General features: G+C 41.9%; 1 protein-coding gene across 9 annotated transcripts in view; it reads left to right on the plus strand.

Moving 5' to 3' along the window:
• The window catches only part of DPP8 (dipeptidyl peptidase 8), a 75,966-nt gene that overhangs the window by 38,227 nt on the left and 24,001 nt on the right, over positions 1–13,738 (plus strand). For all 9 annotated transcript variants that reach the window (XR_004431939.1, XM_033189727.1, XM_033189730.1 and 6 more), the window contains 4 exons: positions 256–356; positions 1,465–1,642; positions 2,503–2,662; positions 7,839–7,918. Coding sequence is in view for 8 of the 9 variants with exons in the window: in XM_033189727.1 (XP_033045618.1) it covers positions 256–356; positions 1,465–1,642; positions 2,503–2,662; positions 7,839–7,918 (519 nt within the window). In the remaining variant the exon portion in view is untranslated. The remainder of the gene's footprint in view (positions 1–255; positions 357–1,464; positions 1,643–2,502; positions 2,663–7,838; positions 7,919–13,738) is intronic.

Consider the following 13,738-nt stretch of genomic DNA (forward strand, 5'->3'; position numbering starts at 1 on the left):
TTAGTATCAACTCAAAGAAATAGACTTTTAGGATGTGTTAAAAGTGCTTAGAACTTTTTTAGGCACAAAAAGTAAGTACCAGTATAGGTAACCCAGAATTTACTCCTGGTTTTGTTATATCCTTTGTGCCTTTTTAATACCTGACTCTGGAAAAATTTCCTGCTTTTTAGATAATTGTTAAAGTAGACTAGCAAGCTAATTATTTATCTAAATCTTCTATAACTAGATTCTTTTTTTTTTTTTCTTTTTTAATAGATAATGGATGTCATAGATAAGGAACTAATTCAACCTTTTGAGATTCTGTTTGAAGGAGTTGAATATATTGCCAGAGCTGGATGGACTCCCGAGGGAAAATAGTGCGTATGTTAAATTGTTACTTCTTTATAACTAATTTAGGATCCAGAGCTTTGGAATATTTGTGCTGTTAGGTTTGTCTTGTTGTTGGAGCTGCCTTCACATGTAAATTTGCAGTACAGTTATTACTGCACAAGGCATTTTTCTTGAATTAAGTGGATTTGTGCATTTGTAACCCTATAAGCATAGGTGCACTGCAGTTTAATTCTGTCTGTATACTCAGCCAGTTATGGTTCACAGTGTTATTTGTGATTAAATTATATGACTTGAAGGCTCACACATAAATGTATATTTTTTTAAATTGTATAATTGTAGAGCTTTATATGAGGATTATTACAAATAAATAGTTTCTGTGTCTAAGGTAGACAGACAGCAGGAGTTTCACAAGACTGGCATTTGTTGACATTGATACTAAAGGGAGAAAACTTTTTTTTTGAGTCAGGGTCTCACTCTGTCACCCAGGCTGGAGTGCAGTGGTGCAGTCATGGCTCACTGCAGCCTCAACCTCCCCGGCTAAAGCTATCCTCCTGAGTAGCCGGGACTACAGGGACATGCCACTATGTCCAGCTAATTTTTTTTATTTTTTGTAGAGACGATGTCTCACTATGTTGCCAGGTTGGTCTCAAAACTCGTGGGCTCCAGTGATCCTCTTGTTTCAGCCTCCCAAAGTGCTGAGATTACAGGTGTGAATCACTGCACTTGGCAGATTTTTTGTTTATATAGACAGATCTCTCTCTGTGTCACCCAGACTGTAGTGCAGTGGCATGATCGTAGCTTACTGTAATCTTGAAATCCTGGCCTCAAGCAGGCCTCTCACCTTGACCTCCCAAAGTGCTGGGATTATAGGCTCATGCCAGCCTACAGGGATAAAACACTTTCACTGGCCAACTGTGGTTTTGGACATTTCAAGAAAACCACTTTTTATAAATTCTATTCAAGCTTAAAGTATATTTTTAATTAACTATTTGTAAGTGATAATTTAATATACACTAAAGCAGTTGTTTCATTGTGATTATAGATATAATTGATAGGTGCCAAATGAGATATAGAGAGTTCTTTTTCTGATAGCTTGCTTTATTTCTGGTTCTTCTCTTTTATTTATTTAAATAGTGCTTGGTCCATCCTACTAGATCGCTCCCAAACTCGCCTGCAAATAGTGTTGATCTCACCTGAATTATTTATCCCAGTAGAAGATGATGTTATGGAAAGGCAGAGACTCATTGAGTCAGTGCCTGACTCTGTGACGCCACTAATTATCTATGAAGAAACAACAGACATCTGGATAAATGTATGCATTTTTTCCTGTACTTGTTTAAATATTTTCTCAGAATGCTAAAGCAAATGAAGTTATATAGCAAACTATCAGAATGCTTTTTTTTTTATTTTAAAGGGACCATATTATTTCTTTAGTATGAACAATTCCAATTCGAGTGATTGTTCCAGAATGGAATGGTTTGTATTTAATAGATAGAAAGTAGGTGCCATTGAAATGACATCTCCTTGGCCTCAGATTTGTTCCTGGAGATAACAGATATTAAATACACAGTCTCATCAGTGCTTCTGAGAGGACTTCATGAGTCTGGTCTAGAAAAGACTTTCTCTTTTATGTTGGCAAACTGTACCAAAATGTACCCATTTTTAATTGAATTTTGAATTTTCCAATTTAGCAGAAAAGGTTAAATAAGATACAAAATAAATAAAGCCATTTCACTTCCTAGCTGAATATAAGTTTAAGCTTCATATGATTCGCCTATAAATACCTGTTTTCCCCTGAACTATTAGAAAAATTATCTTCGGAAAACAAAAGTAAAAAAAAATTTTTACTTCATCTTTCTGTATTTTATTAAACAAACCTTGTGCCATGTTTCAAGGATTATAGAGATGTTGAATAAGAAAAAACTTTTGGTCATATTTTTCTTTTTTACTCCATTTGAAAACATTTACTTCTCAGTGGATGAAGTCTTTGACTAAAGTAAAATAAATCTGAAAGCCCCAAGCAAAATTTATTACTGTAAATACAGCATTCCCGTGGCACTGATGGTTATTTATATTTCAACGTATATTTATCAAGTAATTTTTCCTATAGCCTAATTGAATTATGTAGTATTTTCATAATCTGTATAGTAAATTTAGCTATTCATTTTACAGATCCATGACATCTTTCATGTTTTTCCCCAAAGTCACGAAGAGGAAATTGAGTTTATTTTTGCCTCTGAATGCAAAACAGGTTTCCGTCATTTATACAAAATTACGTCTGTTTTAAAGGAAAGCAAATATAAACGATCCAGTGGTGGGCTGCCTGCTCCAAGTAAGAAATCCATTTTATTGTAAAAAAAGAAAAAATGTTGGAAGCAGAAGGTGGGAGGGACAGGGGAATGTATCTTTTGCATGCTTTGTAAGCATCAAATACTTGCTTCATTAAACTTAATATGTAAGTTAAACGAAAATATAAATACATGTACGCGTAAAAAACACAGGACAAAGTTCTTAATGGATTGACACATATTATAAAGTATTAATAGTGAATAATCTCTAAGTATTAGGATTACTGATTTTTACTTTCTACCTTTGCCTTGACTGCAATTTTTAATTTGTTTAAAGTGAGCCCATTTAGAAAAAACTATTTTTGGCTGGGTGCAGTGGCTCACACCTGTAATCCCAGCACTTTGGGAGGCCGAGGCAGGCGGATCACCTGAGGTCAGGAGTTTGAGACCAGCCTGGCCAACATGGCGAAACACCATCTCTACTAAAAAATGCAAAAATGAACCGGGTGTGGTAGTGTGCACCTGTAGTCCCAGCTTACTCGAGAAGCTGAAGCAGAAGAATCGCTTGAACCCAGGAGGCGGAGGTTGCCGTGAGCCAAGATCACGCCACTGCACTCCAGTCTGGCAACAGGAAGACTCCGTCTCAAAAGAAAAAAAAAAAAGACAACACTATTTTTTAAATGTTATGTAATTATTAGATATTTTTACACACTAGGTGTTTCCTATACTGTGCACATATACACTGGAGTTAATTTATAGTTATAGGTCTTTGGATTGATATAATTATGTTGCCCAAAGTAAAATTAAATATATCAGCTGAAGTTAATTTTTCTTTAAAAAGTGGTTTTCCTGTCGAGCACGGTGGTTCATGCCTGTAATCCCAGCACTTTGGGAGACTGAGGCGGACGGATCACTAGTTCAGGAGATCCAGACCATCCTGGCTAACATGGTGAAATCCCATCTCTACTAAAAATACAAAACATTAGCCAGGTGCGGTGTCGGGCGCCTGTAGTCCCAGATACTTGGGAAGCTTAGGCAGCAGAATGGCGTGAACCTGGGAGGCGGAGCTTGTAGTCAGCCGAGATCGCGCCACTGCAGTCTAGCCCGGGCGACAGAGCTAGACTCCGTCTCAAAAAAAAAAAAAAAAAAAAAAAAAAGTGGTTTTCCTTAAGTGGTGGTTTTTCTTCTGGAAAATATGATACAGAATGGATGCATAAGCATAGAAAAAGTGAATGGGTACATAGAACACTTTTCCTGGGTTTTCCTAAAACTGAGTTACAGTTCTCAACTTTAATAATATAGTTTGTTTTGGCCGGGCGCGGTGGCTCAAGCCTGTAATCCCAGCACTTTGGGAGGCCGAGACGGGCGGATCACGAGGTCAGGAGTTCGAGACCATCCTGGTGAACACGGTGAAACCCCGTCTCTACTAAAAAATACAAAAACTAGCCGGGCGAGGTGGCGGGCGCCTGTAGTCCCAGCTACTTGGGAGGCTGAGGCAGGAGAATGGCATAAACCCAGAAGGCGGAGCTTGCAGTGAGCTGAGATCCCGCCACTGCACTCCAGCCTGGGTGACAGAGCAAGACTCCGTCTCAAAAAAAAAAAAAAAAATAATAATAATAATAATATAGTTTGTTTTAGAATAGGAAGCACTTTATGGTAAGTTATGTTGTATGCTTAACTCCATTTGTAACTTAACGGATTCAGCATGGCCCTTTTTAAAAATTGTGGAAAAGGGCCGAGCGTGGTGGCTCACGCCTGTAATCTCAGCACTTTGGGAGGCCAAGGCGGGTGGATCACAAGGTCAGGAGATCGAGACCATCCTGGCTAACACGGTGAAACCCCGTGTCTACTAAAAATACAAAAAAAAAAAAAATAGGTGGACATGGTGGCAGGCGCCTGTAGTCCTTGCTACTCGGGAGGCTGAGGCAGGAGAACGGCATGAACCTGGGAGGCAGAGCTTGCAGTGAGCAGAGATCCCGCCACTGTACACCAGCCTTGGTGACAGCAGGAGACTCCCTCTCAAAAAAAAAAAAAAAATTTGTGGAAAAATGTACATAAGATTTAGCATTGTGACCATTTTTCCATTTTTAAGGGTGTAATTTAGTGACATTGAGTATATTTATATATTTTTAAAATTAATTAATTTATTTTTTTGAGACAGAGTCTCACTCTGTCACCTAGGCTGGAGTGCAGTGGTGCTATCTCAGCTCACTGCAACCTCAGCCTCCCAGGTTCAAGCAATTCTTCTACCTCAGCCTCCCGAGTAGCTGGAATTACAGGCGTGCACCACCATACCCAGCTAATTTTTGTATTTTTAGTAGAGACAGGGTTTCACTATGTTGGCCGGGCTGCTCTTGAACTCCTGACCTCATGTGATTCACCAGCCTTGGCCTCCCAAAATGCTGGGATTACAAGCGTGAGCCACAGCACCCAGCTGATTATGTTCATATTGTGCAACCATCACCACCATCGGTCTCCAGAATTTTTTTCATCTTCCAAAACTGAAACTACCCATTAAACAGTCGCTTTCTATTACCCCCTTTCCCCAGCCTCTGGCAGCCACTTTCTGTCTCTGTGAATGTAATTACTCTAGATGTCTTATTTAAGTGGAGTCTTACAGTTTTTGTCCTTTTTTTGACTGGCTTATTTACTTAGCATAATACCCTCAAGTTTCATCCATTTTATAGTGCATGTCAGGATTTCCTTCCTTTTTAGGGCTAAGATTTCGTTGTACCACATTTTGTTTATCTGTTCATCGGCACTGGGGGATTGGTTCTACCTTTTGGCTATTGTGAATAATGCTGCTGTGGACATGGGTGTACAAGTATCTGTTCCTGTCCCTGCTTCCAGTTCTTTTGGGTATGTACTCAAAAGTGGAATTTCTGGATCATATGGTAATTCTATTTTCAGTTTTTTGAGGGGCTACCATACTGTTATCCATAGGAGCTACATCATTGAAACACCAATGGTCGTGGCTACCGCTGCCCCATTTTACATTCCCACTAACAGTGCACAGGGTTTTAATTTGTCTACATTCTGGATGACACTTTTTATATTCTGCTTTTTAAATAATAGCTATCTTAGTCTTTCTTGCTCCGAGTCATCCTCCTTTACCTTCGTATCTACTTCATTTCCTTCTTCCTCCTCTTTGCTTTCTTAAGAGCCGTAATGTAAAACAGTTAGTATTTATCTATGTTAATCTTGTAATTTCTGTCTATAGTATTTAAAGTACTAAATTGATTTTTTAATTTGCTTGTGCTCTTTGAGTTTAAAAATTTTTTAAACACTTACGTGGAAGCCTAGGAAAGTCACTAGTACCTTCTCTCCTCCTAGGCCTGTCGTCAGCTGTCACTCCCCACAGCAATAGATACAAGCAGTGAGGAAAACAGAAATGATTTTCCCTTTTTAAGCTGTTCCTATAGGCCACTGAGAGAGCCTTGTCAAGACAAACGCTCATAAAAACAAATGAGTGCTGGGTGTGGTGGCTCACGCCTATAATCTCAACACTTTGGGAGGCTGAGGCAGGCAGATTGTTTGAGTCCAGGAGTTTGAGACTAGCCTAGGCAACATGGCAAAACCCTGTCTCTACAAAAAAAGACCAAAAAAAAAAAAAAATTAACCAAGTGTGGTGGCATGAGCCTGTAGTCCCAGCTACTTGGGAGGTTGAGGTGGGAGGATCACCTGAGCCTGGGGAGGTCAAGGCTGCAGTGAGCTGTGATCGTGCCACTGCACTGTAGCCTGGGCGACAGAGCAGAACAGGAAGAAAACAAAAACAAAATGAATGGGACATGTTGACATTTACTATGGTAAACACTTACCTGGGTAATTGTTTGGCAAATGAAGAACAATTGTATTAAACATTTTCTTTTGTGGGTTTTAAAGTAGTTTGTTGCACTTTTAGAAGAAATGCCTTATTGAAATAGCTGATACGGCTGCCTCAGAAGTGCCAGGGAGTCAAGCCAGTCCTAACTCAGTGCCTGGGGATGGATTGCACGAGCCTGGTTTTAATGCCTTTATGGCAGGTCATGTGATGGTCTTTGTGGGAGTGAGACAGGGACCCCAGCCCTGCAGCTCTGGACCCTGGCTCCCTGAATGCCATAATAACGTATATTTGAGTGGCAAAGCTGTACCCCTCACAGTGGCCAAGAGCCAGTTCTCCTGTTCCTCCAAAGCCCACACTCAGAAGATAAAGCTGGCTTGGGGCAGCATCCAACCCAACTTCCACCTAGCACTGGAGTGGAATAGAGGTATTTGGGTTTCTCTAGCCTGTAAATGTCATACTTTCAACTAACTACTGAGTTTGGGGTGGGGGGGAGTATCCTGGCAGAAATATCACTGCATTGCCCTGGACCTCCTTCTTTACCCCAGTGTCTAAGGTACAAGGGTACAAGAAAGAAGGCTGACCAGCACCTTTAACACTGATTTTATTTATTTTTAAATCTGACAATATCTTGGGAAAGTTTTACAAAAAGAAAAAAAGAAATCAACAGAAACAAGTTATGGAAAAAAAACAAAAAGAAAAGAAATGCTTTGTCAATCCATTAGACTTCTTCGTTTGTCTAACCAAAGGTTCAAGAATACAGGTGCTTTTGAGTTTTCTTCTGGCTTTTCCAAAAAATCTCTTTTGCTGTTTTTGCATTATCTAAATAGATCATTCCATTATTATTCCGGAGTATTGTAAAGACTCATAACTTGGATTTTTTTTTAACTGTAGAGTTTTTTTTATTGAAGTGAAATTCATAAAACATTAAGTTAACCATATAAAAATAAACAATTCAGGCCCATGCCTGTAATCCCAGTATTTTGACAGGCCAAGGCGGGAGGGCTTTAGGCCAGCAGTTCAAGACCAGCGTAGGCAATATAGTGAGACCTCATTGCTACCAAAAACAATAATTTGCTGGGTTTAGTGGTGTTTAGCCTGAGGTAGGAGAAAAGCTTGAGCCTAAGAGGTGAAGGCTGCGGTGAGCTGTGATCATGCTGCTGCACTCCAGCCTCAGCAACAGAGTGAGAGTCTGTCTCCAAAAAATAAAAAATAAAAATAAGCAATGCAGTGGCATTTAGTACATTCACAATGCTGTGCAACCTCTGTCTAGTTCAAAAACATTTTTATTACTCCAAACATAACTTTTTGGAAAAAAGAGCTTAGAGTACTGTTCTTAATTATTTCATTTGCTAATAGTCTGGTATAATGTACTGAATTATAATTATATTTATCTTCAGGTGATTTCAAGTGTCCTATCAAAGAGGAGATAGCAATTACCAGTGGTGAATGGGAAGTTCTTGGCCGGCATGGATCTAATGTATGTTATTTTATTCTACTGATATGTTTGGTCAGTATTACTGTGTGAATGCAGTGCTAAAAATGAGTGTAATTTAATATGACCCCGGTATATTTTTTTTCGAGACAGAGTCTTGCTGTGTCGCCCAGAGCTGGAGTGCAATGGGGTGATCTCGGCTCACTGCAACTTCCGCCTCCCGGGTTCAAGCAGTTCTCCTGCCTCTGCCTCCCAAGTAGCTGGGATTACAGGCAGGTGCCACCACACCCGGCTAATTTTTTTGTATTTTTAGTAGAGATGGACTTTCACCATGTTGGCCAGGCTGGTCTCAAACTCCTGACCTCGTGACCTGCCCCCCTCGGCCTCACTTTACAGGGTGTGAGCCACTGCGCCCAGCCAACCCCAGTATTTTTAAAATACTGAGTTAGGGCCTAAAAGTACGTTGTTGAAAAGAAATAATCTTAGTTTAAATTATAAATCTCATTTATTTTATAGCCCTTTTATAGATGTGTTCCTAAAGGTTATTTTCTTTTCTTTTTTGTGAGACAGGGTCTTGCTCTGTCACCCTGGCTGTAGTGCAGGGCACAATCATGGCTCACTGCAGTCTCAACCTTCCAGGCTCAGACGATCCACCCACTTCAGCCCCTGGAGTAGCTGGGACTACGGCTGTATACCACCACAAGCTAATTTTTAAATTTTTGGTAGAGATAGGGTCTCATATATATTGACTGGGCTGGTCTCAAACCTAAACATCTACCACATCTAAACATCTACTACTTGCCCCTACATTTATCAGTTTTCTTTCATGTCATGTGTACTTGTGATATGTTAGTTTGTCTTTCTCTCTTCTCTATTTTCTTTCTTTTTTTTTTTTTTGAAATGGAGTCTCACTCTGTAGCCCAGTTTGGAGTGCAGTGTCATGATCTTGGCTTATTGCAACTTCCACCTCCTTGGTTCAAGCAATTCTCCTGCTTCAGCCTCCCGAATAGCTGGGATTACAGGCATACACCACCATGCCTGGCTAATTTTTATATTTTTAGGAGAGACAGGATTTCGCCATGTTGGCCATGCTGGTCTTGAACTCCTAGGCTCAAAGGATCCTCCCACCTTGCCACCTCCCAGGCGTGAGCCACCGTGTCCTGCTCACCATTTTCTTTTCTTTTTTGAGACAGGGTCTGACTTTGTTGCCTAGGCTGGAGTGCAGTGGCACAATCTTGGCTCACTGCAACCTCTGCTTCCTGGGCTCAAGCCATCCTCCCACCTCAGCCTCCCAAGTAGCTGAGACTACAGGCACACACCACCACACCCAGCTAATTTTTGTATTTTTTGTAGAGAGGGTTTCGCCATATTGCCCAGGCTGGTCTCAAACTCATGAACTAAAGCATTTCACCTGCCTCGGCCTCCCAAAGTGCTGAGGTTACAGGTGTGAACCACCATGCCTGGCCAAGCCTACCATTTTAAGATGTATTACGGCCGGGCGCAGTGGCTCAAGCCTGTAATCCCAGCACTTTGGGAGGCTGAGACGGGCGGATCACGAGGTCAGGAGATCGAGACCATCCTGACTAACACGGTGAAACCCCGTCTCTACTAAAAATACAAAAACTAGCCGGGCGAGGTGGTGGGCGCCTATAGTCCCGGCTACTCGGGAGGCTGAGGCAGGAGAATGGCGTAAATCCGGGAGGCGGAGCTTGCAGTGAGCTGAGATCTGGCCACTGCACTCCAGTCCAGGCAACAGAGCGAGACTCCGCCTCAAAAAAAATAAAAATAAAAAAATAAAATAAAATAAAAAAATAAAATGTATTACTGCTCCTTGATGAGAAAGGGACATATTCATAGTTTCAGAGCCTAGCAAAAGTTGTAAGTTAGCATATGGTTTGAAAAGTGACTTTAAAATCTATTACAGACTACTTGTATCTACATTATAAATTGCATTTACTGCCTGGGCACGTGGCTCACACCTGTAATCCAGCCCTTTGGGAGATGAAGGCTGGAGAATCGCTTGAGGCCAAGAGTTCAGTAATAGTTTGGGCAACATATAAGACCCTGTCTCTGCCAAAAATAAAAAAAAAAACAATTAGTTGGGCATGGTGATGCACACCTGTAGTCCTAGCTAGTTGGGAGGCTGAGGCAGGAGAATCGCTTGAGTGCAGGAAGTCCAGGCTGCAAATGAATTATGATCATATCACTTGCACTACAGCCTGGCTGAGTGATACTCTGTCTCATAAATAAATAAATAAATAAATTGCATTTACTTCTTCTGAAGTAGTGATTGTCTTTCATTCATCTGTTTATCTTACCCCACAAATTTAAACTTTAATCCACCACCTGCAAAGAGTGATGGGCATTTATACAGAGCTTACTTAGATTGATAGGGAAAAGGAAGGAAGTCTACCCTCTGTTTTATTCTCAGTACCAATTCAGTGAATTCTTTAAAGAAAAAAAAATTGCCTCTTTGAAGTACCTTGCATTTGTTGCAGCTGTCACTTGGATGATCATATGAGATCCCTAGGGACTCCATCCTGTATGTGTGTGACACATACAGTTGAGGTATGCTGCCAGGATTTAGTGAAGGCCTAAGTGTGGTTTCCTCAAATTGACAGGAATATTTATTGAAGGATTATGTTTACTGACTACTGTAAAAATCACTTGTAGTTTCTAAAGTGATTAAGGAGACATGATGAAGATCCAGACCCCAGGTTTGTTTTTGTTAGTAAAAACTTTAGAGTGTCTGCTGGGCATGGTAGCTCAAACTTGTAGTCCCAACACTTTGGGAGGCCAATGTTGGGGGATCACTTATGCCCAGGAATTTGATACCAGCCTGGACAACATAGTGAGACTCTGTCTCTGCAAATAAAATTTTTAAATTAGACAGGCGTGGTGGGGCATACCTGTAATTGCAGCACTTTGGGAGGCCAAGGCAAGAGGATGGCTTTAGCCCCGGAGTTTAAGGTCAGCCTGGGTAACACAGGCAGACTCCATCTCTACCAAAAAAAAAAAGCAGGCTGGTTATGGTGGTGCATGCCTGTAGTCCCAGTAACTAAGGAGGCTGAGTGGGGAGGATCGCTTTAGCCCGGGAGGTTGAGGCTGCATTGAGCTGTGATCACATTACTGTGCTATAGCCTGGGTGTCAGAATGATACCCGCCTCAAAACAGCAGCAACAACAAACACTTTAGGGTATCAAGATGGACCTTTAAAGTCTCATTTCCACTGAGATCCTCACGTGGCCTTCTTGTTATATATCAAAATAAATTTTTGGGTTTTATTTTTGTTTTCAAATATTTTTTTCTGTTGAAGGACCTTGGATGTTACTGTCACCTGAGAAAAAACTCTTATTGTGGAATTCTAGGTTCTGAAAACAGAAAGCTACACTGATGTAAATTTCATGCTATGTGATGGTTGAAGGATAAGAGTCATTACATAATGCTGAGGGAACCCCAATAATTGTAATTGCATACATCTGATCCTTATTTGAGCCACCTAAACATCTACTACTCGCCACTACGTTTATCAGTTTTCTTTCATGTCATGTTTACTTGTGATATGTTGATACGTTAAGTCTGTTTTTCTCTCTCCTCTATTTTCCCTCTTTTTTGGGGGTGGGGATGGAATCTCACTCTGTCGCCCAGGTTGGTATAGTGACATGATCTCGGCTTACTGCAACTTCTGCCTCCTGGGTTCAAGCATTTCTGCTTCAGCCTCCCAAGTAGCTGGGATTACAGGCATACACCACCATGCCCGGCTAATTTTTGTATTTTTAGTAGAGACAGGGTTTCGCCATGTTGGCCAGGATGGTCTTGAACCCCGACCTCAGGTGATCCACCCACTTTGACCTCCCAGAGTGCCAAGATTTCAGGCGTGAGCCACTGCACCTGGCCTTTCCTTCCTTCTATTCTTTTTTTGTGTTTGTTTGGAGACAAGTCTCACTCTTGTCCTCCAGGCTAGAGTGCGATGGTGCGAAGTCAGCTCATGGCAATCTCCACCTCCCAGGTTCAAGCGATTCTCCTGCCTCAGCCCCCTGACTAGCTGGGATTACAGGCACCTGCCACCACGCCGGGCTAATTTTTGTATTTTTAGTAGAGACGGGGTTTCACCATGTTAGCCAGGCTGGCCTCAAACTTGTGAGCTCAAGCAATCTGCCCACCTCATCCTCCCAAAGTACTGGGATTACAGGCGTGAGCCACCGTGCCTGGCCCTTTCCCTCTATTCTTGATTTGTTTTTTGACTTAAGTTACCTTTTTCCTTCTCTGCTTTTACAAGACTGTTCCCACCCAAAGTTTTTTTTTTTTTTTTTTGAGACGGAATCTCACTCTGTTGCACAGGCTGGAGTGCAGTAGTACGATCTCAGCTCATTGTAACCTCCGCCTCCTAGGTTCAGGTGATTCTCCTGCTTCAGTCTCTTGAGTTGCTGTTATTACAGGCGCCCACCACTATGCCCAGCTAATTTTTGTATTTTTAGTAGAGACGGGGTTTTGCCATGTTGGCCAAGCTGGTCTCGAACTCCTGACCTCAGGGGATCTTCTTGCCTTGGCCTCCCAAAGTGCTGGGATTACAGGTGTGAGCCACCGCATCTGGCCACCCACCCAAAGATTTCTAATGGCAGTAATTGGGTAAAGCTTTAAGACTTTTAAGGCTATGAGCTTCTTTTTCTTTTTTGAGATGGAGTCTCGCTCTGTCACCCAGGCTGGAGTACAGTGGTGTGATCTCAGCCCACTGCAACATCCACCTCCTGGGTTCAAGGAATTCTCATGCCTCAGCCTCCTAGGTAGCTGGGATTATGGGCACCTGCCACCACACTTGGCTAATTTTTGTAATTTTTTTTTTTTTTTGAGACGGAGTTTTGCTCTTGCTGCCCAGGCTGGAGTGCAGCAGTGCAATCTTGGCTCACTGCAACCTCTGCCTCCTGGGTTCAAGTGATTCTCCTGTCTCAGCCTTCTGAGTAGCTGGGATTACAGGTGCATGCCACCATGCCCAGCTACTTTATGTATTTTTAGTAGAGACAGGGTTTCACTATGTTAGCTAGGCTGGTCTCGAACTCTTGACCTCAAGTGACCTGCTGCCTCCACCTCCCAAAGTTTTGGGATTACAGGCATGGGCCACTGCGCCCAGCCACCTGTGAGCTTTTTATTGTTGAGGGTGGTTCTCAAAGTGCTGGACCAGTGCAAAGCGTCAGCATCACCTGGGACCTTATCAGAAATGCACATTCTTGGCTAGGCACAGTGGCTTATACCTGTAATCCCAGCACTTTGCGAGGCCAAGGTGGGCAGATCATCTGAGGTCAGGAGTTCGAGACCAGCCTGGCCAACATGGTGAAACCCCGTCTCTACTGAAAATATAAAATTAGCCGTGTGTGGTGGCACATATGCCTGTAATCCCAGCTACTTGGGAGGCTGAAGCAGGAGAATCGCAGGAAAATCGCTTGAACCCAGGAGGCAGAGGTTGCAGTGAGCCAAGATGGCGCCACTGCACTCCAGCCTGGGCAACAAGAGCAAAACTTGGCCTCAAAAAAAAAAAAAGAAAGAAAGAAAGAAATGCACATTCTTGGGCCCACCTCTGACATCCTGAATCAAACTTTGTTGGTGGGGCTTAGTAATCTGTTGAACAAGCCCCCAACCCGATTATGATACTTCCGTTGGATGTTAAGTAGTTACAGGAAACAGGAAAACCACTGTCGATGGTGGTGAGGAATTGACTGGTTATTTTTTTAGTTTTGAAAGGCCTGACTCCCATCTGCTAGGTCAAAACAGAACGAGTCCTGATCTTTTGCAAAGATTAACACATACTTGTAAAGTTTCATGAATATTTGTTTCCTATCATTTGTATGCTTTCTGTATATGTCATATGGG

This window comes from Trachypithecus francoisi, unplaced genomic scaffold (genome assembly GCF_009764315.1).
Source record: "Trachypithecus francoisi isolate TF-2019V2 unplaced genomic scaffold, Tfra_2.0 Lachesis_group3, whole genome shotgun sequence".
NCBI lineage: Eukaryota > Metazoa > Chordata > Mammalia > Primates > Cercopithecidae > Trachypithecus > Trachypithecus francoisi.